General features: G+C 42.0%; 1 protein-coding gene across 1 annotated transcript in view; it reads right to left on the bottom strand.

The window, feature by feature from the left end:
* Window positions 1–4,605: 4,605 nt before the first annotated feature.
* Window positions 4,606–26,450, bottom strand: part of LOC124046864 (transmembrane protein 26-like) — a 29,706-nt gene continuing 7,861 nt past the window's right edge. Inside the window, exons 5-6 of the mRNA XM_046367653.1 lie at window positions 5,164–5,171; window positions 4,606–4,677 (exon numbers count right to left, since the gene is read on the bottom strand). Of these exons, the coding sequence (XP_046223609.1) occupies window positions 4,606–4,677; window positions 5,164–5,171 (80 nt within the window). The remainder of the gene's footprint in view (window positions 4,678–5,163; window positions 5,172–26,450) is intronic.

Below are 26,450 nucleotides of genomic sequence, written 5' to 3'. Positions count from 1 at the left end.
CCTTACATTGATGACTTTTTGCAAATCCAATCTGTTTTGCACGTTGATTCAACGCCATCACGTGAATTGTTATTGTGGAAATGACGTGGTAATAATGTTGATTCAGCCAGCTTTTCCCAGTGGGATGTAATGCTGTGCATTATTCATGTTACACCTTTAAAATTAAAAGGCATCCTAGACCTCTACTGTCACTGAGGAAATGTCATATAATGAAGCGATGAACACCACTTCAGAAACATCATACGTTTAGAGGTGATTGCCACGTGTAGGGCAGCTTTTGAGGCCTGATTTGGAGAGGCAGGATTTGTTGAGCGAGGAGAGACATCAATGTTTGATGAGAGATTTGTTTCCAACATGCTTTTCACATCACCTAGTTTCTCTTCGCTCCAGTGAGCTCGTCTGCTCCCTTGGTATCCGATCCACTGAAAGTGTGGAAGTCGGCCACTGGTTTTATAACCACATTCATCATTGTCCTTTCCTCCTGTCGAAGTATACTCTTCTCTGCCCACTTTTAGGAGGAGCTGGTGGTTCCTCTTGTCAATGCGTACATTTGAGACGAGGCCACGGGCATGTCCCCATTCTATTGAATGACTTCCTTTCCTCGTCTAATTTCCTTCATCTCCACTAATGTGAATGGAACTCTTCTCTGCCCACTTTTAGGAGGAGCTGGTGGTTCCTCTTGTCAATGCATACATTTGAGACGAGGCCACGGGCATGTCCCCATTCTATTGAATGACTTCCTTTCTTCGTCTAATTTCCTCTCTTCATCTCCACTAATGTGAATGGAAGTGATTTGTTGTCACAATATTGTAAATCATCCTTTCCTCGATTTAAAATCCTCAAAAGATCAGTGCTAATGAAGGAAAGGGAAGTTAAGGAAGTAATCTTACATGCTGTCCAGACCGGACACGTCGCGTGTGCGTCGTGTTGCAAACTAAATGTACACATACACGTTATTCAATCATTGGACCCACACTGCTTGCGCGTTTCAGCGAGCGTTTGCTTAGCCAGGCGCTAAAATAGAACTTGTGGACTTGTGACACACGACGCCTGCAAGTCCTTCCTCTTCCATCTCCTCATTGGTTTTAGGAGCATATACCCACGTGGGTGATCGAAAGATGAACTGAGGACCACACTGTGGTAATATACCTAAAAGTATATTAAAGTCATATACAGTCCAAAGAAGAAGAAGCCTGATGGAAGGAGGAGGGATGACTAGAAACAAATTTAGTTTAAAGTTTTATCTGTGGATTAATTGTAGGAATAGAAGACCTTTCAGGTAAAATAACAACCCAATGTTAAGATCCCAGAACAAATTAGCTAGCAACAGCAAGCTATCTAGCTAAATTGGCATAAATGTTTAATGCTTTTCGACCTGCGTGTCCTGATCATGTCTGGTGTGGGGGGTGATTGTGCAAGCAGACTCACATGCGCATGCGTTCTGGTCAGCATGTTCGACTACTAGGAAAAACATTCATCCTCAGGGAGTTTCCTGTAAGTCCTTACACTCTCGTGGACATCTCTGTCCTGGAACCCTTTTCCCAGAGGAGTTGTATGTTCCACAGACCCTGGAAGAGATAGCTGTGTCTCCATGCAGACAGCCCTGGAGGAAGAGGGGGAGGGGGAAAGAGCGTAAAGACCACAGTTCAATGGCAATGCCTCTGACAGGCCTGAGAGTGCAGCACACAGATAACACTTTTCTCTTCCTCTCTCTTTCTTTCTTTTTGTCTCTCTCTCACTATCTCATTCTGTCTTCTTCTTTTCCCCTCTTGCTCTCTCTGTCTCTCTCTCTGTTTCTTTCTCTGTTGGAGCAGAACCAGAGACATCCCGCGTGGGACAACCCAAAGTGGATCTGTTGTTGCTCCTACAATGCAAAGAGTGAAGTGAATCCCAGAACCACGACAAGACAGCTCTTCTCTCACAAGACACACCAAGATAGGAGACAGAGGGATGTGTCTGCGGCTGGAGCTCTGACTACCATCGTCCTGACTGACACCTCATTTATTCTGCCTATTAAGGGGAGGTGGCTCGTGGGGAACAGGGAGCGAGAGCCGCTCTGATATGGATCCAATGTGACATGGCTGCCTCATTCCTCACTCTGCAGTGTTGTTAGAGGCTGCCAGTCCCCCAGCTTTGTGAACCGCCCAGAGATGATCTTGAAATGAAGGGGAATTAAGTCAATCAAAAGTTACCGCTGCGTTCTAGTTGGACGGAGTTCCTTATTCAAAACATTCGCTCTGCCCTTCTTTTGTTGTGGGTGCTACGCTCCTTTAAACTGGGTCAAATAGTGGGCTAAATTAAGCAAATTTATTGGGACGTCAAGTTTGCAAAGGCGGGGTAGTCAAAATGTTAAAACGCTTGCTATCTAGAGTGAAATGTACTTCACGGCCCAGTTACAATTATGATAAGGCTCTGTGGCACATTTTATCACTCCCAGTCAGTTAGAGCCAATTATATGCATGTCCAATGACCGATTTGATACACAAAACCAACAGGTTAATATTGATGTATGATGGAATCCACCAAACCTATAGCAACAACACTTCACTAACATTTTTGCATGATTACTTTGCAAATCATTGTCTCAAGAGAATGCACTTATCACATTGTCCAATCAGCCAGACCATTTGAATCAGGAAATCCAAACCACATGCACACCTGGGAGAATCCATGCTAAGTAAAGAGAGCTTGATTTGATTTACAAAACAAATCACATCCACACCAGTCACAAACATTAATTCATATGTTGGCTAATAGTATGGAGAGAAAGTCACCCTTCAGAAGAGTGACTTTCAAAACAAGTAATAAAGAAAGACTACAAAAAGTTCAAAACACGAATACAAACAAATACAGTACAACATGCCTGAAAAAAGAGAGAGGATGTAGTGAAATGATATGGGAGGCTCATAGTAACGTAGTTCCTTTGTGGATGAAAATGGGAAGTCTCAATATTGCCATTATATTGGAAAACTCAACCTGGAGATGAAGCACACAGACTGTCTCCTACCACCAAGTAACTGTTACCAATTAGAGAGAAACTTATCACTGGGCAAAGACTAGTTCAATCAACTTTGTTTCCATGTCATTTCAACCCAAAATATCTATGTGATGAAGTAATCAACGTAAGGGCATTTAGTCTTTTTTTCACCCAACTTGACACACACACAGCTGTAGAACTACCCACTGTAGAGCTAAACAGCTGCTATGATACATCCACACACACACACACACACACACACACACACACACACACACACACACACACACACACACACACACACACACACACACACACACACACACACACACACACACACACACACACACACACACACACACACACACACACACGCTGGACTACACACACAGGGCAGGCTCTCTCTCTCTCTCTCTCTCTTGCTCTCTCGTAGGAGGGAGAAGAGGTCCGACTGCAGTCCCAATCGCTCACTCAGGGATCCCACCTTGCAGCTGATGAAATCCGGAAGTCCCCGGCGTCTACGTCCCCGAGAGGATCCAAGCTTACCCAAGTCCCTTCAAGAGCCTCCGGAGACTGCCGATTCACCTCTTCCCAGGGCTAGAATGTCTAGCCGAACGTGTACGCAGACTTGAGACCCAGAGTTGTCTGTATTGCAGTTCTGCCGGTCATTTTGTGTCTACCTGTCCCTTCAAGAGTACTAGCTCAGTTGTTGAAGTGAGTACACTGGTGGGTCTGAAAGATAATTGTTCTTCTCTCCTTACTCGCCCCCCTCTCCATGCCACCATGCTGTGGGGCGACCAGTCCAAGTCTCTCCAGGTATTCATCGACTCAGGGGCCGATGTGAGTCTCATGGATGTTAACCTGGCGTCCGAGCTGGGCATCCCCACTCCACCCCTCTCCATTCCCATGGGTGTTAGAGCGCTGGACGGGCGCTCTATAGGCCGATGTGTTGAGGAACCACAGTGAGTGTTGGGGAACCACAGTGAAACTATCCAATTCATGCTGGTTGATTCTCTGCAGGTTCCCGCGGTATTGGGATTCTCTTGGCTCCATCGTCACAATCCCTCCATTGACTGGGCTACTGGTGCCATCGTGGGCTGGATCCCGTCCTGCCACACTCATTGCCTGAAGTCAGCTCTGCCTGCCCTGGGACATCTTCCTGGGCTTGGAAATTGCCCCGGACCTCTCCGCCAGCTCCACAGAGTACCAGGACCTCCGGGAGGGGTTCAGTAAGGCCTGGGCTACTTCGCTTCCGCAGCACCGACCGGTATCCAAGAAGGTTAAGCCTGAGGCGCTGGCACGTAGCTATAGGGCCGCGGCTACATCCCTGGAAGCCGAGACATGTCCCCCCCACTCCAAGATCATTAGCCCCTCTGCTGTTCATCCTCTGTTGCCCTGTACCCTCTGTATTTTTCCTACCATTAGTCAAAACCATGTCTGACTGTCCTTTGTCTTCTGTTTCTAGGCCCATCCCTCCCCCGTGTCATTGATGGCCAGCCAGCGTACAAAGTGAGACCTCCTGAGGGTTCAACCACAGGGCAGGGGTTTCCAGTATCTGGTTGACTGGAAGGGTTATGGGACAAAGGAGAGGTGCTGGGTTCCCGCGAAAGACATCTTGGACCTGGCCCTCATTGCCGATTTTCACCATCTGCATCCCAGTCTCCCAGGTATCCGTCCAGGTGGAATGCCAGGTGGGGTCCCTAGAGGGGGTGGGGGGGGTGGGGGGTACTGTCACGCCCTGATCTGTTTCATCTGCCCTTGTGCTTGTCTCCAACCCCCTCCAGGTGTCACCCATCTTCCAAATGATCCCCTGTGTATTTATACCTGTTTTCTCTGTCTGTTTGTTGCCAGTTCGTCTTGTTTGATCAAGCTTACCAGCGTTTTTGCTGTCAGCTCCTATCCTTTTCCTTTCGTTCTCGTCCTCCTTGTTTTTGACCTTTGCCTGTCCTGACCCTGTACCCACCCACCTGACCTGTCTGCCTGTCCCTGAGCCTGCTTGCCATCCTGTACCTTTGCTCCACCTCAGGATTACTGTACTCTGCCTGTCCCTAACCCTGAGTCTGCCTGCAGTCCTGTACCGTTGCCTTACCCTGGATTATCGACCCCTGCCTGCCTTGACCTGTCTTTGCCTGCCCCTGTTGCTACAATAAACATTGTTACTTTGACAGTCTGCATCTGGGTCTTACCTTGATCTCTGATGGAGCAGAATACTACAGGTGTAGATCTTACAGTAAAATGCTTACTTACAAGCCCTTAACCAACAATGCAGTTCTAAGAAAATACCAAAAAAAGATAAGAGATAAGAACAAAACATAATTAAAGAGCAGCAGTAAATAACAATAGCGTTGCTATATACAGGGGGTAGCAGTGTCGAGGTAATTGAAGTAACATGTGCATATTAAAGTAACTATGCATAGATAATAACCTAGAGTAGCAGCAGGATAGAAGGGGGCAGTGCAAATAGTCTGGGTAGCCATTTGATTAGCTGTTCATGAGTCTTATGGCTTCGGGGTAGAAGCTGTTTAGAAGCCTCTATGACCTAGACTTGGCGCTCTGGTACCGCTGGCTGGAGACTTTGATCATTTTTAGGGCTTTCCCCTGACACCGCCTGGTATAGAGGTCCTGGATGACAGGAAGCTTGGTCCGTTGATGTACTGGGCCGTACGCACTACCCTCTGTAATGCCCTACGGTCCAAGGCCGAGCAGTTGCCATACCAGGCAGTGACGCAACCCGTCAGAAGGCTCTCGATGGTGCAGCTTTACAATATTTTGAGGATCTGAGGACCCATGCCAAATCCTGAATGGGAATAGGTTTTGTCGTGTCCTCTTCACGACTGTCTTGGCGTGCTTGGACCATGTTAGTTTGTTGGTGTTGTGGACACCAAGGAACTTGAAGCTCTCAACCTGCTCTACTACAGCCCCGTCGATGAGAATGGGGGCATGCTCGGTCCTCCTTTTCATGTAGTCCACAATCATCTCCATTGAGGGAGAGGTTGTTGTCCTTGCACCACACGGTCTGTTCTCTGACCTCCTCCCTATAGGCTGTCTCATCGTTGTTGGTGATCAGACCTACACTGTTGTGTCATCAACTAACTTAATGATGGTGTTGGAGTCGTGCCTGGCCGTGCAGTCACGAGTGAACAGGGAATACAGGAGGGGACGGAGCACGCAACCCTGAAGTTTGCAACCCAGTTGCAGGGGAGGTGTTTAGTCCCAGGGTCCTAAGCTTAGTGATGAGCTTTGAGGGTGGTGTTGAACACGATGGTGTTTAACGCTGAGCTGTAGTCAATGAATAGCATTCTCACATACACTACTGTTCAAAGGTTTGGGGTTACTTAGAAATGTCCTTGTTTTTTAAAGAAAAGCTACTTTTTTGTCCATTAAAATAACATCAAATTGATCAGAAATACAGTGTCGACATTGTTAATGTTGTAAATGACTACTGTAGCTGGAAACGGCTGATTTGTTTATGGAATATCTACATAGGCGTACAGAGGCCCATTATCAGCAACCATCACTCCTGTGTTCCAATGGCACGTTGTGTTAGCTAATCCAAGTTTATCATTTTAAGATACCAATTGATCATTGGAAAACCCTTTTGCAATTATGTTAGCACAGCTGAAAACTCTTGTTCTGATTAAAGAAGCAATAAAACTTCTTTAGACTATCTGGAGTATTTGGAGCGTCAGCATTTGTGGGTTCAATTACAGGTTAAAAATGGCCACAACTTTCTCATTAAACTTGTCAGTCTATTCTTGTTCTAAGAAATTAAGGTTATTCCATGCGAGAAATTGCCAAGAAACTGAAGATCTTGTACAACGCTGTGTACTACTCCCTTCACAGAACAGCACAAACTGGCCCTAACCAGAATAGAAAGAGGAGTGGGAGGCCCCGGTGCACAACTGAGCAACAGGACAAGTACATTAGAGAGTCTAGTTTGAGAAACAGTCCTCAACTGGCAGCTTCATTAAATAGTGCCTGCAAAACACCAGTCTCAACGTCAACAATGAAGAGGGGACTCCGGGATGCTGGCCTTCTGTAGTTTAGCATCTGCTTCATCTAGTCACTAGTGCTTCCTCCTTTGATTTTTGCTTGTAAGCAGGAATCAGGAGGATGGAGTTATGGTCAGACTTACCAAATGGAGGGTGAGGGAGAGCTTTGTACGCGTCTCTGTGTGTGGATTAAATGTGGTATAGAATGTTTTTTCCTCTGGTTGCACATTTAACGTGCTAGTAATTAGAAATTAGGTCAAACTGATTTAAGTTTCTCTGTATTAAAGTCCCAGGCCACTAGGAGCTCCACCTCTGGATGAACGTTTTCCTGTTTGCTCACAGTGGAATACAGCTCATTGAGTGCCAGCCTCTGTCTGTGGTGGTATGTAGACAGCTATGAAAAATACAGATGAAAACTCTCTAGGTAGATAGTGTGGTCTACAGCTTATCATGAGATACTCTACCTCAAGCAGGAAAAACCTTGAGACTTCCTTAGATATCGTACACCAGCTATTGTTTAGAAATATGCATCGGCCCCCACCCCGTGTCTTACAAGAGGCTGCTGTTCTTTCCTGCCGATAGTGTATAGCCCGCCAGTTGTATGTTCTTAACATCGTCATTCAGCCACTACTCTGTGAAATATTAGATATTACAGCTTTTAATGTCCTGTTGGTAGGATATACGTGCTTTCAGTTTGTCCCATTTATTTTCCAGTGATTGAACGTTAGCGAGCAGGATGGAAGGCAAGGGCAGATTTGCCACTTGTCCTGATCCTCAATAGGTACGGTAGCAGCAACATCATGTAAAAAACAAGTTACGAACAACGCAAAAAAACAAACAAAATAGCATGGTTGGTTGAGAGCGGATAAAAAGGCAGCCCTCCCTTCCGGCGTCATGTTAAAATGAACAGGGAGTTTATAGGAGTTTATCAAAATTGGATTTGTTTTCGATTTCTTTGTGGGTGTGTGTAATCTGAGGGAAATATGTGTCTCTAGGATCATACATTTTGCAAGAGGTTAGGAAGTGCAGCTCAGTCTCCACCTCATTTTGTGGGCAGTGTGCACATAGCCTGTCTTCTCTTGAAAGCCAGGTCTGCCTTCGGCGGCCTTTCTCAATAGCAAGGCTATGCTTACTAAGTCTGTACATAGTCAAACATTTCTTTAATTTTGGGTCAATCACAGTGGCCAGGTATTCAGCCACTGTGTACTCTCTGTTATGAGGCCAAATAGCATTCTAGTTTTCTCTGGGTTTTTTAAAATTCTTTCCACTGTGTCAAGTAATTATCTTTTTGTTTTCTCATGATTTGTTTTGGTCTAATTGTGTTGCTGTCTTGGGGCTCTATGGGGTCTGTTTGGGTTTGTGAAGAGAGCCCCAAGGACCAGTGTAATGCTCTGTGCGAAGTCAGGCGCAGGAAGCAGAGAGTACAGGGTAGTGCTTTAATTGCACACACAGCGAACATAAGCCACCCCACGAAACACAGGGTGCACACAAAACAAATGCCCCAAACACGGGGACACATACAGTCCGGAGAAAAGCCCACGAACAAAAACACGTCAACCTCAAAGGTGCACAGTAGCAACACAAAACAATCCCGCACAAAGAGCAGATTTGATGTTCCTTTTGATAGCGTAGAAAGAAGGCCCTTCTTGCCTTGTCTCTCAGATCGTTTACTGCTTTGTGGAAGTTACCTATAGTGCTGATGTTTTGTCAGAGGAATTTATAGTTTTTTGTGTGCTCTAGGGCAACAGTGACTAGATGTAATTTGTATTCATGGTCCTGGCAACTAAACCTTTTTTGGAAAACCATAATTTTTGGCTTACTGAGATTGACTGTCAGTATCCAGAACTGACATAATCTATGCAGAAGATCTAGGTGCTGCTGTAGGTCCTCCTTAGTTGGGGACAGAAGCACCAGATCATCAGCATACAATAGACATTTGACTTCAGATTCTAGTAGGATGAGGCCGGGTGCTGCAGACTGTTCTATTGCCCTCGCCAATTCGTTGATATAAATGTTGAGGAGGGTGGGGCTTAAACTGCATCCATGTCTCACCCCCTGGCCCTGTGGAAAGAAATGTATATGTATATACTGTATCTGTCTCTCTTTCTCTCCCTCTCTCTCTGCCCGAGAGCACAATACAGAGCTCTTATTACATGTTCCTTGTCAGAAGTCACATTCATCAGAATAGATGTTAACTCAGCAAGTTCACAACTTCTCCCATACTCGTGATTCATCTCTTTACATTAGACTACAATCCGAAGTCACTCCCATATTATTTGGTAGCCTAGAGTTTAAGAGCAATGGGCCAGTAACCCACGAGCTGACTAGATTAAAAATCTGTTGATGTGCCCTAGAGCAAGGCACTTAACCCTAATTGCTCCTGTAATTCACTCTAAATCAAAATCAAATCAAATCAAATTGTATTTGTCACATACACATGGTTAGCAGATGTTAATGCGAGTGTAGCGAAATGCTGGTGCTTCTAGTTCCGACAATGCAGTAATAACCAACGAGTAATCTAGCTAACAATTCCAAAACTACTACGTTATAGACACAAGTGTAAAGGGATAAATAATATGTACATAAAGATGTATGAATGAGTGATGGTACAGAGAAGCATAGGCAAGATACAGTAGATGGTATTGAGTACAGTATATACATATGAGATGAGTATGTAAACAAAGTGGCATAGTTAAAGTGGCTAGTGATACATGTATTACATAAAGATGCAGTAGATGATATAGAGTACATTATCTATATCATCTACTGCATCTTTATGTAATATATGTATATATTAGGTAGCATTGTTAAAGTGGCTAGTGATATATTTTACATCATTTCCCATCAATTCCCATTATTAAAGTGGCTGGAGTTGAGTCAGTGTGTTGGCAGCAGCCACTCAATGTTAGTGGTGGCTGTTTAACAGTCTGATGGCCTTGAGATAGAAGCTGTTTTTCAGTCTCTCGGTCCCAGCTTTGATGCACCTGTACTGACCTCGCCTTCTGAATGATAGCGGGGTGAACAGCCAGTGGCTCGGGTGGTTGTTGTCCTTGATGATCTTTATGGCCTTCCTGTGACATCGGGTGGTGTCTGGATAAGAACGTCTGCTAAATGACTGAAATGTAAACAATTTGTTGTGTCCGAAATGGTACCCTATTCCTAATATAGTGCACTACTTTGGACCAGAGCCCTATGGGAAATAGGGTGACATCTGGGATGCAGCTATAGTCTCTCAGTGAAACTGCATTACCTACAGTGTGGTAAACACCTGACACCTCCACTGATGACTTTCATTGGTGTGACGTTCAATTGAAGTCTTTTCCAGGCATGTTTCATCCTTTGAGCGCTGAAGCATGCTCAATTTGTCATCAAGAGGGTTAGAGAGTCCCTTTCAAGCATTGCAATGTTCCATTATGTTTTTTAGTGAAGTAGAGTGGAATGGATGCAGAACTGTAAAAGAAAAGTCGAAACATTTTAAAACGGTATGTGCCGAAGCTGAATGCAAACAGTGGCACAACATGCAGTGGCACAACATGCAGTGGCACAACATGCAGTGGCACAACATGCAGTGGCACTCGGATAAACAGATAAACTGTCTATAGGCCTGTGAAGTGCAAACATGCTATTTGCTTTACAGGTTAGTTGGTGCCTGAGGTGGTTCTGTTTCTAAAGCTGGTTCATGCGATCAGTGATTTGAGAAGTGCTACAGTTAGGTGTTTTTTAAAATACTATTTAAGAGTTAAAAAGCTTTCTGAGAGTTCATGGTTTGTGTTCAAATTACTTCCCCCTTTCATCCTCTCTGTGTAATTTCAATTTGGTGGTTTTCTTGCTCGCATGGTGCACAAACACACAATTTATGTATTTATTCACTTCCTCCACAGCTTGTTCAAAGAATTTCAAGCATCACTCTTTCTGACGAGTGAAGCTGAGGTTTTTAATTATTAATTGTGGCATATCTAAAGGATATTTTTTTAATCACTTTTATGTTTCCAACCCTGCACTCTACTCCGAGTAGAGCCTGAAATATTAGTTTATGTAGTTATATTTGAGCGATCGAATGACACCAGAGCTGTGACATCATACACTGCTCAAAAAAATAAAGGGAACACTTAAACAAGCACAATGTAACTCCAAGTCAATCACACTTCTGTGAAATCAAACTGTCCACTTAGGAAGCTGATTGACACTGATTGACAATAAATTTCACATGCTGTTGTGCAAATGGAATAGACAACAGGTGGAAATTATAGGCAATTAGCAAGACACCCCCAATAAAGGAGTGGTTCTGCAGGTGATAACCACAGACCACTTCTCAGTTCCTATGCTCCCTGGCTGATGTTTTGGTCACTTTTGAATGCTGGCGGTGCTTTCACTCTAGTGGTAGCATGAGACGGACTCTACAACCCACACAAGTGGCTCAGGTAGTGCAGCTCATCCAGGATGGCACATCAATGCGAGAAGTGACTAGAAGGTTTGCTGTGTCTGTCAGCGTAGTGTCCAGAGCATGTGAGGCGCTACCAGGAGACAGACCAGTACATCAGGAGATGTGGAGGAGGCCGTAGGAGGGCAACAACCCAGCAGCAGGACCGCTACCTCCGCCTTTGTGCAAGGAGGAGCAGGAGGAGCACTGCCAGATTCCTGCAAAATGACCTCCAGCAGGCCACAAATGTGCATGTGTCTGCTCAAACAGTCAGAAACAGACTCCATGAGGGTGGTATGAGGGCCCGACGTCCACAGGTGGGGGTTGTGCTTACAGCCAAACAGCGTGCAGGACATTTGGCATTTGCCAGAGAACACCAAGATTGGCAAATTAGCCACTGGTGCCCTGTGCTGTTCACAGATGAAAGCAGGTTCACACTGAGCACATGTGACAGACGTGGCATTCTGGAGATGCCGTGGAGAACGTTCTGCAGCCTGCAACATCCTCCAGCATGACCGGTTTGGCGGTGGGTCAGTCATGGTGTGGGGTGGCATTTCTTTGGGGGGCCGCACAGTCCTCCATGTGCTCGCCAGAGGTAGCCTGACTGCCATTAGGTACCGAGATGAGATCCTCAGACTCCTTGTGAGACCATATGCTGGAGCGGTTGGCCCTGGGTTCCTCCTAATGCAAGACAATGCTAGACCTCATGTGGCTGGAGTGTGTCAGCAGTTCCTGCAAGAGGAAGGCATTGATGCCATGGACTGGCCCGCCCGTTCCCCAGACCTGAATCCAATTGAGCACATATGGGACATCATGTCTCGCTCCATCCACCAACGCCACGTTGCACCACAGACTGTCCAGGAGTGGGTGGATGCTTTAGTCCAGGTCTGGGAGGAGATCCCTCAGGAGACCATACGCCACCTCATCAGGAGCATGCCCAGGCGTTGTAGGGAGGTCATACAGGCACGTGGAGGCCACACACACTACTGAGCCTCATTTGGACTTGTTTTAAGGACATTACATCAAAGTTGGATCAGCCTGTAGTGTGGTTTTCCACTTTTATTTTGAGTGTGACTCCAAATCCAGACCTCCATGGTTGATAAATTTGATTTCCATTGATCATTTCTGTGTGATTTTGTTGTCAGCACATTCAACTTTGTAAAGAAAAAAGTATTTAATAAGAATATTTCATTCATTCAGATCTAGGATGTGTTATTTTAGTGTTCCCTTTATTTTTTTGAGCAGTGTATTTGGGCGTAATGGTTGCTGATCCATTATCACAGGTACTCTTTCCGTAATAAAGCAGTATTGACATGGGGTAATCAGTCTCTCGCTACCAAACAAACCTCGACAGGATGAAATTTGCTTTGATTGGTTTCTGTGTGACTTGTGTGTGATGTTTGTTTTACACAAGACCTGGCAAGCTCTGTTACTAGCCTTGTTTGAGAAATACCTTTCATTGACAAATTAGAATATGTAAAGAAGACATAGTTGAAACAAACAAGTTCCAGTGACCAAGTCATGGGAAGTTGATGCTCTAGTCTAGTTCACCCAGGTAACACAGATGTTTGTAATAACGTTCCTGATTTGTTATTCTTTTGTCATTTGACATTATAGCTTTCCCAGAATGTTCTGGGAAGCAACATGTGTTAGCTGGGCAGTGTTTTTCCATTCTGGTTCTGGAGAGCCAAAAGGTACTAACATAACTACGGTCAGGTCCATAATTATTGGCACCCTTGATAAAGAGCAAAAAAGACTGTATAAAATAAACAAATACAAATGCTGATCTATGTTGTATGCTTAAAATATTTTGGAAATTATATTAATTTATACTAATATAATTGCTCAGAGAAAGGGATTTTGTTTAACAAGTAATACAAAAATGTGAAAAAAAGATTACAGTATTGGCACCCCTGCACTTTCCGATTGCAAGATTAATGACACTGAGTCTGTTTCTAACTTGTTTTATGAGATTGGAGAACACGTTGGAGACCATTCCTCTGTACAGAATGTTTCCAGATCACTGATATCCTTTGTCTGCTCTTAATGACTACCCTCTTCAAATTAAACCACGTTTAAAATGGGGTTCAAGTCCAGAGACTGATTTTGCGGTCAATTTACAATTTCTTTGTGAATTTTGATGAGTGATTGGGGTTAATGTCTTGTTGGAAGATCCACTTGCGGCCAATTGTTAGCCCCCATGCAGAGACAACCAGGTTTTTTGCTTAAATGTCCTGGTACTTGGACACATCGCTTTATATATCTTCTCAAAGAAACTACCGGTAGTTTGAAAACATTACATCATATTTCTGTCATGAGGCTTTGTTGACAATCAGCGGCCATGTTTATTCCACACAAAAGTTTATTCATTTTAAAAGTTAAATTTAAATATTTAGGCTATATTGAAGCGATACGTTCTTGGTCGAGGAATAGCTGCTCAGATCGGAAAGGAGGCAGAACACGTGTTAAACTTTCCTGAATAACTGGGCCTGCTGGGAGCATAGGCCTATGTGGCCATAGGACAACTTAAGAGAATGATGATCGGCAACAGACAGCGAATCAGTATTCAAAGTAAAAATACAGCCAGACTGGCCTGCTACTGTGCTCTTCTATAATCTGTCAACGATAGACCCACAACTGATCCAAATGGAATGAAACATTCAAATAACAGGAATGGTAAAAAAAAACTACAAGATTATGTTATAAAACTGTTCATGCATCGAATAAGGTTTCTCAGTACTCTCTCATCTGTGTCTGTGAGACTGAGTTGGGGCTCTGGGGTTTGGCGCTAGCAATTGATATATGATGGGTTGGTGATAGAACCTACAGAACCTACAGCATTCCATTGAATGATTTGTGTCTGAAATGCTGGCCTCTCTGCCATGGCCAGGTGAACCCTCCCTCCAGTTTCTCTCTCACATGCAGATGAACACTGGACTTGTTGCATTAGTATCTGTGTGTTAAGGAGTGCAAAACTGAGAAGATAGCCCTGCATAAACAAGCAGTAAATGATCTGGAGAAACCTGACGCAATGTAAATATTGCTGTCTGTTGCTTGATAGCACAATGTACCTTTGTATAATTCCACACATCTGTTGTTTGTCATGAACATTCAGGAGGATATACTTTGCAAAATAGAGCTGTAACCCAAACCTGCTCATTGGGCTCTCAGCGATCACCAGCTTCATTATTGCAGTTCTTAATCGATAATAAAGATTGATTGTTGGAAGAAATAACAAAGTATTTCTCACTTGGTTAGAATTTCCACCACACAAGGCTTTTGCGCCATTATTCAAATGATATTTTCACTGCACTTTACAGCCTAGAGTAGAATTATACTCAATTGTACTCACTTGAAAACAATAATGCAATTATTAATTTGATTGTGGTGTTGTAGGCTAGTCTACAGTGCATTCAGAAAGTATTCATACCACATGACTTCTTTCAATTTATTTTGTGTTACAGCCTGAATTCAAAATGGATTAAATATATATTTTCTTCACCCATCTACACAGAATACCCCATAATGAAAAAGTGAAACATGTTTTTAGAATTCTTTGCAAATGTATTGAAAATGAAATACAGAAATATCTCATTTATAAAAGTATTCACACCCCTGTGAATACTTTGTAGAAGCACCTTTGGCAGAAAGTACAGCTGTGATTCTTTCTGAGTAAATCTCTAAGAGCATTCCACATCGGTATTTTGCAACATTTGCTCATTATTCTTTTCAAGAATTCTTCAAGCTCTGTCAAATTGGTTGTTGATCATTGCTAGACAACCATTTTCAGGTCTTGCCATAGATTGTCACGTAGATTTAAGTCAAATCTGTAACTCGGCCACTCAGAAACATTCACTGTCGTCTTGGTAAGCAACTCCAATGTAGATTTGTCCTTGAGTTTTAGGTAATTTTCCCACTGAAAGGTATATTCATCTCCCAGTGTCTTTTGGAATGCAGGCTGAACAAGGTTTTCCTCTGGGATTTTGCCTGTGCTTAGCGGCATTCCATTTCTTTGTTATCCTGAAAATGATTACAAGCATACCCATAACATGATGCAGCCACCACTATGCTTGAAAATATGGAGAGTGGTACTCAGTAATGTGTTGTATCGGATTTGCCTCAAACTAAATACTTTGTATTCAGAACAAAAGGTGAATTGCTTTGCCACATTTTTTTGCAGTATTATTTAGTGCTTTGTTGCATAAAGGGATGTTCATTTTGGAATATTTGTATTCTGTACAGGCTTCCTTCTTTTCACTCTGTCAATTAGCTTAGTATTGTGTGGTAACTACAATATTGTTGATCCATCCTCAGTTTTCTCCAATCACAGCCATTAAACTTTGTAACCATTTTAAAGTTACCATTGGCCTCATGGTGACATCCATGAGCGGTTTCCTTCTTCTCCGGCAACTGAGTTAGGACGGACACCTGTATCTTTGTAGTGACTGGGTGTATCGATACACCATCCAAAATATAATTAATAACGTCACCATGCTCAAAGGGATATTAAATTATTTTTACCTATCTACCAATAGCTACCCTTCTTTGGTCTTTGTGGTAGAATCTGTGTTTGAAATTCACTGCTCGACTGAGATCATTTTACGTGTGGGGTACAGAGATGAGGTGGTCATTCAAAAATCATGTTAAACACTATTATTGCACACAGAGTGAGTCCATTAAACTTATAATGGGAAAGCTAATTTTTACTCCTGAACTTATTTTGCCTTGCCATAACAACGGAGTTGAATACTTATTGACTCAAGAAATTTCAGCTTTTAATTTTTAATCGATTTGTTGAAAGAAAACATAATTCCATTTACAAAATATGGGGTAGGCCATTGAACTTTTAAAAAATCAATTTTAAATTCACGCTGTAAAACAACAAATGTGGAAAAGGTCAAGGGGTGTGAATACTTTCTGTAGGATAAATGTATTGTCCTTAAACAAAATCAATAGGGGAGCTTTTTGAGCTGCGTGTCTTCAGTGTTCTTTCATGCCTTTTGTAACCAAACAAACATACTTGCTAGTTTAGCTAACCAAACCATGAGTCTTAGCTTGCTATTATGAAAATTGAATTCAACAATTCCAATAATGTTTTCAAAAGCACCTCAAACATAGAACATGTAAGAATGAACTAAATCTGATGAATTCTAGCGTGCTGATATACTGTGCATTATAGGGAAATAATGCACACTCTAGAATGCCCTTCAAGCCAATCAGAAACGAGTATTCAACAATGACATTGTATAAGAGGTAATACAGTGAATCAGAGTGTTAGTGCTATAAGGGTTGAATAAGACTGTTTTATCTTGACTTATTAAGTCAGTGCATGCTCTTGTCTAGTCTGTGGGTACGATAGTAAATGCCATGGACAACTGAATCATTGAATTACATGTGAGGTAGTATATGGTAGAGTTGGTAGCTCATAGCAAATATTACTGTACAATTTATGTTAATGAGGTTTAATTACTTGAGAATCCTTATTAGTAAAGCATTAATATTTTAGATGTAAGTACTCCTTTTGTTAGCCATAGTGAACCCATTGTTATGTATACAATATAATTAATGTATTTATTAATGTATTCTTAAGCCTGTCTATAGCCAATGCTCAGTGACTGCATAAAGGAGTATTACATATTTCATAACAAATGTCTGGATTTTGACCCATGTTATTCATCTTAATAACGTTGATAATCCTTTGGGCCCACGCATGTAGAACACACAACCGCTATGACTCAGCCTTGGGCACGTGTACACAGGGAGGTGTCAGTGGTGCCCTAGAGTGCCGCCAACCCAATTTATTTTTCTATTCAAAAGCTGTGCTTTCTACCTCTTATTTCACAAATATAAGACAATTCTAAGTTGTTTTTTCACAAATAAATATGCATATTGATTTAAATGACCATTCAACAACAAGGAAGCACAGGGCACAGTTCAGGTGGGTCGGGCAAAAGTCCAGAAGTGGGCGCAAGACAAGGTCTCACGAGAGCTACCGTCAAAGCAGAAAATGTCATAGGTTCATCGCAAATGATTGAGCTTTATACTTTATATATATACTGTTATATATATTTGTTTTGCATGTTAAAATTGTAAAATGGTTGAGGGGGTAAATTTGACCTTCCCAGTTCCAACCTCAATGTCTATGTACGGCCCTGCACTGGGTGAAGTTGCCACTAGACGCTGATTTTGGGCCAATTTTGTATTTTCCCCACTAATGGTTAAGGTTAGGATTAGAGGAGGGGAAGCTGATCCTAGATCTGTACCTTCAGGAAACTTCACCCCGGAACCTTCACAGTCCTCTCTTGTTCTCTTCAACATAATTGTCCTTGCCGAGGTAGGTAACCAGCATGCTGGAGGACAAGCTGACATCCTCAATCGACTACCAATAAAATGTAGCTAATTATCCTGCCAACTCGAGTGGATGATGCTGTAGTAAAAGTATGCCAGTAGGCAGAAGTTCTCAAGTTCATTTGAAGTTTGCCATCGTTCTCTCCTCTCTTTCCTGGAGATGGAATGTTTAGCTATAGGGTTTCCAACTGATTAATATGCACACGGTTGCATGTTTGCCCCTTCATGATTCTTTGAGACGAGAGAGGAAATCTCGGCAAGTGATGTTTTAGCACCTGTTTTGTTTGAGGGAGTGTGTGTGTGTGTGTGTGTGTGTGTGTGTGTGTGTGTGTGTGTGTGTGTGTGTGTGTGTGTGTGTGTGTGTGTGTGTGTGTGTGTGTGTGTGTGTGTGTGTGTGTGTGTGTGTGTGTGTGTGTGTGTGTGTGTGTGTGTGTGTGTGTGTGTGTGTGTGTGTGTGTGTGTGTGTGTGCTCGTGTGCCTGCGTGCGAATCTCCGTCTGTCTCTGTCTGTCTGTGGTTGTTCATGTGAAGAAAAAGCCCTTGGTTTGAGAGGTAGAGGGCTGATTTCATTTTCCCATGCACACTGGCTTGCAGTTGTCTCTTTTCTCCTCACTCTCTCTCTCTCTCTCTCTCTATCTATCTAGGGCAGCCCATGGTTTAACGAACAGCGATCAGCTGGCAGTCCCATCCTCCCATGTGCCCACACAATCTTGTTAAAGCATGCAGCTAATCTGTGGAGGAAATGGACTCTTCTCAGGCAAGCAGGTCTTTCATCATGCCATTGTCTGCCTTGATCACGCTCCCTCTCATACAAATACATATAGGTGCATAAGAAGAAGCCAGTTAGACTTAAAGAAGTTCATCGCACATTAGCTTGTCGCCTGATTCCTTTGACAGTCAGGAGAGTGGGTTGACATATTGGCCAATCTGTATCTGACATTTAAGTGAGAGCTGCATTTGGAGCAGAGCTGACTTCTCTGTACGCTTTGTTCTTTATGTGTACAGACGTATCTTAATTTGATCATCCAGTTGTTGCAGGAATTTCCCTGCACGGCAAGAAATGCGACCTTGTAGTGTATTCAAGGTTTAAAAAGGCATCTTACGTTTGCAATTTACACTTAAAAATGTCAGACTTGATTTGCACTAATGAAAAATGTATCAACCCCTATAACAAATGTCCATTAGTTATAATCCATCATAGATATTCACATTTCCTGTTGCTGCAGAATTATTTTCCTGCTGTGTGAAATTGGCTCAAATTAAGATACAGTATCTGTATCTCTCAAGTGGAAGTTGGTCCTACATGGATAATTGAAACCAATGTGACATAAAGTAGAAACACAGAGAATACAGCTCTCTAACTGTTCCTCTAGAGGCTATCTGGTTTCCACTCCATCTCTCCCTCCTCCCACTGGGCACACCACATCATTTCAATGTGGATAATTGGGTTTATCAAGCGCAGATCAATGAGATTACAACCTATATTTACACACTCAAAAAGACAGACAAAAGTTTGTTGAATTTCCAATATGTTATCACTATTCTTTCAACCATCTAAAAGCATAAGCAAATTCTAATGGAAGACAATGTCAGAAATGTTGTCAGATATTTTTTTAATCACTGTGCTTCATCTAATAGCAGAACCAAATGACCTGGATGGAAGTTGAGAATACATTAAAAGTGCAAGGTGCAAATGAGCAATTCCGTTCGAAATTCTGCACAGATTATTAGAGCAATTGTGAAAATCTCCACAGACCTGCGATGACCTATGTATGCTATCTTGAACATGCAGGCTTTTTATGATTACATAAGAAGAAATGTATAGTTTCAGTAACCTCAAAATGTGGCCATGGATGTGATACTAATTTTAAGGTTGAATGTTGCATTAGTTAACTTTAGGCTATTTACTATGAATTAATATTGAGTTGTGTTAGGTTGACAATGCATCCAAATATCAACATTTGAATGAGATTTATGTTCTGCTTGGATAGTTCCATCTGCTAGTATAGTTCCACTGACTTAGTCTGGCTTTAATTCCATTTAGTCTACAAATGAATAATTCATATTTTACTTTTTACTTTTTATTTCACCTTTATTTAACCAGGTAGGTTAGTTGAGAACACCTTTATTTAACCAGGTAGGCTAGTTGAGAACACCTTTATTTAACCAGGTAGGTTAGTTGAGAACACCTTTATTTAACCAGGTAGGCTAGTTGAGAACACCTTTATTTAACCAGGTAGGTTAGTTGAGAACACCTTTATTTAACCAGGTAGGCTAGTTGAGAACACCTTTATTTAACCAGGTAGGTTAGTTGAGAACACCTTTATTTAACCAGGTAGGTTAGTTGAGAACACCTTTATTTAACCAGGTAGGCTAGTTGAGAACACCTTTATTTAACCAGGTAGGCACCTTTAGGTTGAGAACACCTTTATTTAACCAGGTAGGCTAGTTGAGAACACCTTTATTTAACCAGGTAGGCTTTATTTAACCAGGTAGGCTAGTTGAGAACAAGTTCTCATTTACAACTGCGACCTGGCCAAGATAAAGCATAGCAGTGTGAAAAGACAACAACACAGAGTTACACATGGAGTAAACAATAAACAAGTCAATAACACAGTAGGGGAAAAAAGAGTCTATATACATTGTGAGCAAAAGGCATGAGGAGGTAGGCGAATAATTACAATTTAGCAGATTAACACTGGAGTGATAAATGATCAGTTGATCATGTGCAAGTAGAGATACTGGTGTGCAAAAGAGCAGAAAAGTAAATAAATAAATCAATAAAAAGTTGTTGAGAACAAGTTCTCATTTACAATTGCGACCTGGCCAAGATAAAGCATAGCAGTTCGACACATACAACGACACAGAGTTACACATGGAGTAAAACAAACATACAGTCAATAATACAGTAGAAACAAGTATATATACAAAATGAGCAAATGAGGTGAGATAAGGGAGGTAAAGGCAAAAAAGGACATGGTGGCAAAGTAAATACAATATAGCAAGTAAAACACTGGAATGGTAGATTTGCAGTGGAAGAATGTGCAAAGTAAAAATAAAAATAATGAGGTGCAAAGGAGCAAAATAAATAAATAAATAAAATAAATAAATACAGTAGGGAAAGAGGTAGTTGTTTGGGCTAAATTATAGGTGGGCTATGTACAGGTGCAGTAATCTGTGAGCTGCTCTGACAGCTGGTGCTTAAAGCTAGTGAGGGAGATAAGTGTTTATAGCTCTTGATGACTTTGCAAATGCTATATAGGCCTAAATAAAGTAGCATCATTGATGATATATGAGTGGTAAAGTATGGTCATATTTAATTTGCTCTGTTAAACCTAACCTTTGGAATGACTTCAATGGGTACAGTGAATGTATTTCATTTTTAAGTGGAGATCTCTCAACAATCATTCTCACGATAGCACATTGCTCACAGTCAGTGACAAATATCATAGCTGGTGAATGTGGCAATACAACATCAAAAATGTTTGTTGTTGTTTTTCTCTGATAGTGGCTATAACATTGAAGATCTGACCAACATGTTTTACATAAGTATTCAGACCCTTTGCTATGAGACTCGAAATTAAGCTCAGGTGCATCCTGTTTCCATTGATCATCCTTGAGATGTTTCTACAACTTGATTGGAATCCACCTGTGGTAAATTCAAATGATTGGACATGATTTGGAAAGGCACACACCTGTCTATATAAGGTCCCACCGTTGACAGTGTATGTCAGAGCAAAAATCAAGCCATGAGGTCAAAGGAATTGTCCATGGAGCTCCGAGACAGGATTGTGTGTCGAGGCACAGATCTAGGAAAGGGTACCAAAAAATGTCTGCAGTATTGAAGGTCCAAGAACACAGTGGTCTCCTTCATTCTTAAATGGAAGAAGTTTGGAACCACCAAGAATCTTCCTATCTTCCTAAACATAATTCCACTTTGACGGTATTGTAGGCCAGTGACAAAAGAAATCTCAATTTAATACTTCCCAAAGCCTATGTCTGTTAAATGTGGTCAGGTCGCTTATACTGACACGGTTCAAATTGGTGACCAAATATATGTAGCCCAGCCCTTTCTCGTGTTTAAATCTTAAAGTGCTGTAAAACAGTGGCAGGAGATGAGCAGCAGGTGTTCTCAACAAGGGATTTGAGTTCAATTCACTCCTACTACAGCCCTCTGTGTCTGTTGGCCGTCAAGTACAGCGGAGGAGAGCAACATCCTCTGCCTGCACTAGAAGGCAGTGTTTTGGTTCCAGTAAGCTGCCTGAACCGGTGGAAAGATAACAAGATAGAGAGAGAGGCAGACAAGGAGAGGGGTAATGAGAGAGACCGAGAAATGGACAGAAAGAGACAGCTCGCAGGGCACAAACTGGTTAAATGAATGTTGTTTCAACATAATTTATCAACGTATTGTGACGTGGAATCTACGTGGGAAAAAAGTAATCTGTTGTTTTGAGGGTAAAATTTCAACCACAAGATTATGTCATCATGGTAACCAAATTTCCAAATAGTCAAACCTTGTGTAAATAAGGTATATCTGTTTTTTATTTGCAAAAAATTCTAAAAACCTGTTTTCACTTTGTAGAATAAGGCTGTAACATAACAAAATGTGGAAAAATTCAAGGGGTCTGAATACTTTCGGAAGGCACTGTACATTGACTTCAATACAATACAATACAATACAATCTCACCCCCTTCCATAGACTTACACAGTAATTATGACAACTTCCGGAGGACATCCTCCAACCTATCAGAGCTCTTGCCGCATGATCTGACTTGTTGTCCACCCAATCAAAGGATCAGAGAATTAATCTAGTGCTGAAAGCATAAGTTACAGCCAGCTAGCACTGTAATTCATAAAATGTAGTTGACTTAAAGAGAGAGAAAGACAATAGTTGAACAGTTTTGAACAAATGTATTTCTTCCTAAATGAAGGACAAGCAAGAGAGAGATGGAGAGTAAGCTTTTGGTTTTACAAATGTATTGCCACCAGGGGCTGCCAGTGTTAGTGCTAAACTGCTTACTGACTGTACACTGTAACGTTACTGCATGATTGTAGTGGGTTTACTAATGCATACGCGTTAGTTCTATTAGTTATGTTGACTATGGAGTTACTTTAACTAATATAGTAACAACGATGTTGGCTGTGTGTAGCACTTATGATATGGTTTGGCTTGGAAAGTTGTTTTTGCCTGTTCACATACAGCTGATGTGTTGTGGATTGAAGTCCACAAGTGAATGGAAAAGGTGGGAGGAGGAGAGCGCATAGATGCAAGAAGGAATACAATGTGGCTGCTATGAAAGTGAACTGTGTTTACGCGTGATCATTTGTGTATTCATTCTGTCGATTCTGTTAAAAATGTTTCTTAAACAGAAGCAAATGGAACGAAATGGGGATAAACATACCTGAATTTGTCCCATAGAAGCTCTCCTTTGCAAATGTTGGCAAGAGTGTGCAAGACAGTGTTGAATGTGTCAATGTCTGTACATGTGTCACTGTCTGTCACCTCAAAATGTTCCTCTCCACCTGTGTGCACCTACGTTGTAAACTTTCATTCATAGGTTAGGTTGTAGCAAACTCATGATGGTATAGGGAACATTTGAGTATCATGTAGTAGCCTAAACCTATCGCTGTTACAGTGAACTGTGTGAATGTAAAAAATGAATGACAGTCATCCAATATGCTGTAATAGAAATAAGGCCATGCTCATTAAAACATAAACGTCCTCCCTCATCTTAAATGGCACTGACCGCCACTGCTATGGTGTTCTGCTACTATACGTCCTCCAATTCATATGATATTGTACAAATGCAATTTAATTTGTAACGTAACATTACATATTATCCAAATTGCCCTGAGGCTAGGTTGATAAGGAGTTAGATTTGGTGTCAATGCAAAGGCTTGGTTCTCATAGAATGAGAAAGACATTTAGGAGTTTCAAGGATTGCCATACAAGTTGTTTAACATCGTTTTTGCTGGGTTTCATTTTGTTTCCTTTTATGAGAACGATTCATCATTCCTTGAGAGCAGAGAGACCGTTGACAGTTGAGACTGTGTGAATTGAGCCCAGCAGAGCGAAGTGAGCTGCCACCTGCAAGATCCTCACCCAAGCCCCAGGAGTAGCCACATCCCAAATATTTTGTTGTTTTCCTTTGAGTACTGTTGTTGGATTGTTTCAGTCTATGTACACAACAATTCAGCATTTAGCTTTATATGTGTAAATCAAAATAATTATTATAATAATATCACTTTCACGAGTTCGGCATCGGAGGTGGTGACTGGCCTCCCGGCAGGGTGAGCCCACAGTTGTGAACAAACTTGCAGTACGGCCTGTTAAGCACATTTTGTTTGTGCATGCCTCCACCTACTGTGCGGTAGCGTGTCGTCAATCACGTTACATTTATGATACAAAAAAAATCTAATAATATTCATTTAAAAAAACTTCCAATTAACCCTACACATTAAAAACACACTACCCCATTCCACTACTTTGACCCTCTGCTCCTGTACCATCCCAACAACCTATTAGGAAGGGACACCACGACTCAACACGCCCTGTAATTCTTCTGATGTCAAAACTCATATACCCAAATACTTCTCTGCAGCTGCCACCACAACATCTATTTTATGTGATTGCTAAGTATGAACACTAAGAATCAAACCTTGCTGAAGGATATATCACTCGTTGGCCAATCACTCTGTGCTGGTTCAGATCTACTACTCACAGGGATCCTCTCCAGATCACTCACCTTTGACACATCCTCCTCTAATTTCTTCACTGCCTCAACATACTGTACAACACCCTCTGCAGTACCCTGACTCTGGCCACCTCAAACTGTCTTCAGAGCAACATTGGTACCCCTACAGTTAACACATCATTTTATCAACTGAAACTACACAATCCTCTGTCCCATGCCCTCCTGCACACTTCCCACATATTTCAATCTCCCTCCTCCATACTGCTGCAACATGACCATAAACGTTGCACCTGAAACAGCACAGTGGATTCGGTACAAAAACTCTAACAGGATAACTGACATATCCTACCAAGATTTTGTCAGGTAAAAACTCAAAAGGACTGACAGTGACTCCTCTGTTTCACCACACTCACCACTGGGTCTACGTCGAACCAAACAGCGGGAATCTCAAACACCAGGAATTTTCAACTTCAATTGCTCCACCTCCACACTTAACGCTACCCCAGAAATGACTCCTTACAAATCGTGCCCGATTCCTAAGAGCAAAGCAAGAAACAGATCTTGACCCAAGTTGCATGACACGGAGCGCCCACTCCCTCTGGGCAGAAGAAACAAACAAATATCATATATCAAAGTCCACTACAGGTTACTTTCACTGATTCAACAGCACCCAACTGCTTTCTCACCCACCCTGAAACCACAAATGGATTCGCCAAAAGGAAAGGATCCAGTTTCCCCCAAAAAATGTCACTCCCACTGGACCAGCCTCTTCTTTATCATGTCCATCGATGTCAGGATCGGGCTCCGAACTCTTCACCACACCTTCCACCTCACTTAACTTGCCCCCGTTCAATTCCATTTCACCTCCAGAACTCCGTCTGGTGCACGGCTCACTCTGTTTGCACTTGACATCAATCTTCTTTGACACTATCTCAATTTTTTTCGCCATCTTCCTCAAATTCAACTCCACCCTCTGGTTTCATCATTCACTTCGACCTCTTCTTACACTTCCATTCCTCCTCAGAAATCCATGTTTCTGTGTACCTGTCCCAATATTCCTCTTCTTGTTCATCCACCATCTTCCTTCCTCTTTCCTATCCCGACGCTGTACAAAGGAGTGAAGATGGATGCCGTTTAAATACTATGAGGGTGATTGATTAAGCGAGGGTATTCAGGTGAGTGAAGAAGGCTTGTGGCTAATGAAGATTGGATGCGGGTGAACAGATTGGCATGGTCACAGCTCTATGTCCATATGGAGTTCCTTGCTAATAAGTCACATTCCAATATAGGTGTCTGGGACCATATATAGAGTTCCTGCTCTAAGGTTGCATTCCAATACGGAAGACAGTGTCCATATATGGAGTTCATGCTGTGGATTAAATGTGTCCTCTGAAACTTAAAGCTCTCTTCCCGAAACTGTGTTATAAACTACACATTTCCGCAGATGAATCCAAAAGCTGTAATGTCTGACAATGGCCCCAAGTTAATCCTACTGTAAAAGTAACAATATAATAGGCACATCACCAAATCCAATATATCAGAGAGAGGGGGGGGGTTGCTCAAGCAAACTATTAACGGCATTAACATTTGAATTGCTTAATGACACAGTCTAATCTCATCATAAGATCTGTGGAAGGGAGAGCATGTCAAATAATGGAAATGGTCAAGTACACCACCACTGTGAATATTGTTAATATTGTGAATCGTGTTACTTTGAAGGGAACGTTGTGCTTGGAATGCTCTGTCTCATTGGTATGTATCTTTTAATTTGATAAACAGCTGAGCTGTGGTTTGTTTGACTTGGTAACACTGCCATCACATGGTAGAAAATTAAAGGACAACCAACCAAGAGCTTTTTTTCATGTATTTTTCAATACAGAAAGCTTAAAAGCATTTTAAGACACAGATCTCTCAAATCATTACCGTCACCACAATCAACATCATCATCCTCATTACAATCCAAACCAAAAGATTACACTAAGCTATGTCTCAATGTATAATGTTACAAAATGATGACA

The sequence above is a fragment of the Oncorhynchus gorbuscha genome, linkage group LG10, assembly GCF_021184085.1.
Source record: "Oncorhynchus gorbuscha isolate QuinsamMale2020 ecotype Even-year linkage group LG10, OgorEven_v1.0, whole genome shotgun sequence".
NCBI classification, from domain to species: domain Eukaryota; kingdom Metazoa; phylum Chordata; class Actinopteri; order Salmoniformes; family Salmonidae; genus Oncorhynchus; species Oncorhynchus gorbuscha.
Note: the sequence above shows the minus strand (reverse complement) of the source record. Positions and strands in the feature narration are given on the sequence as shown.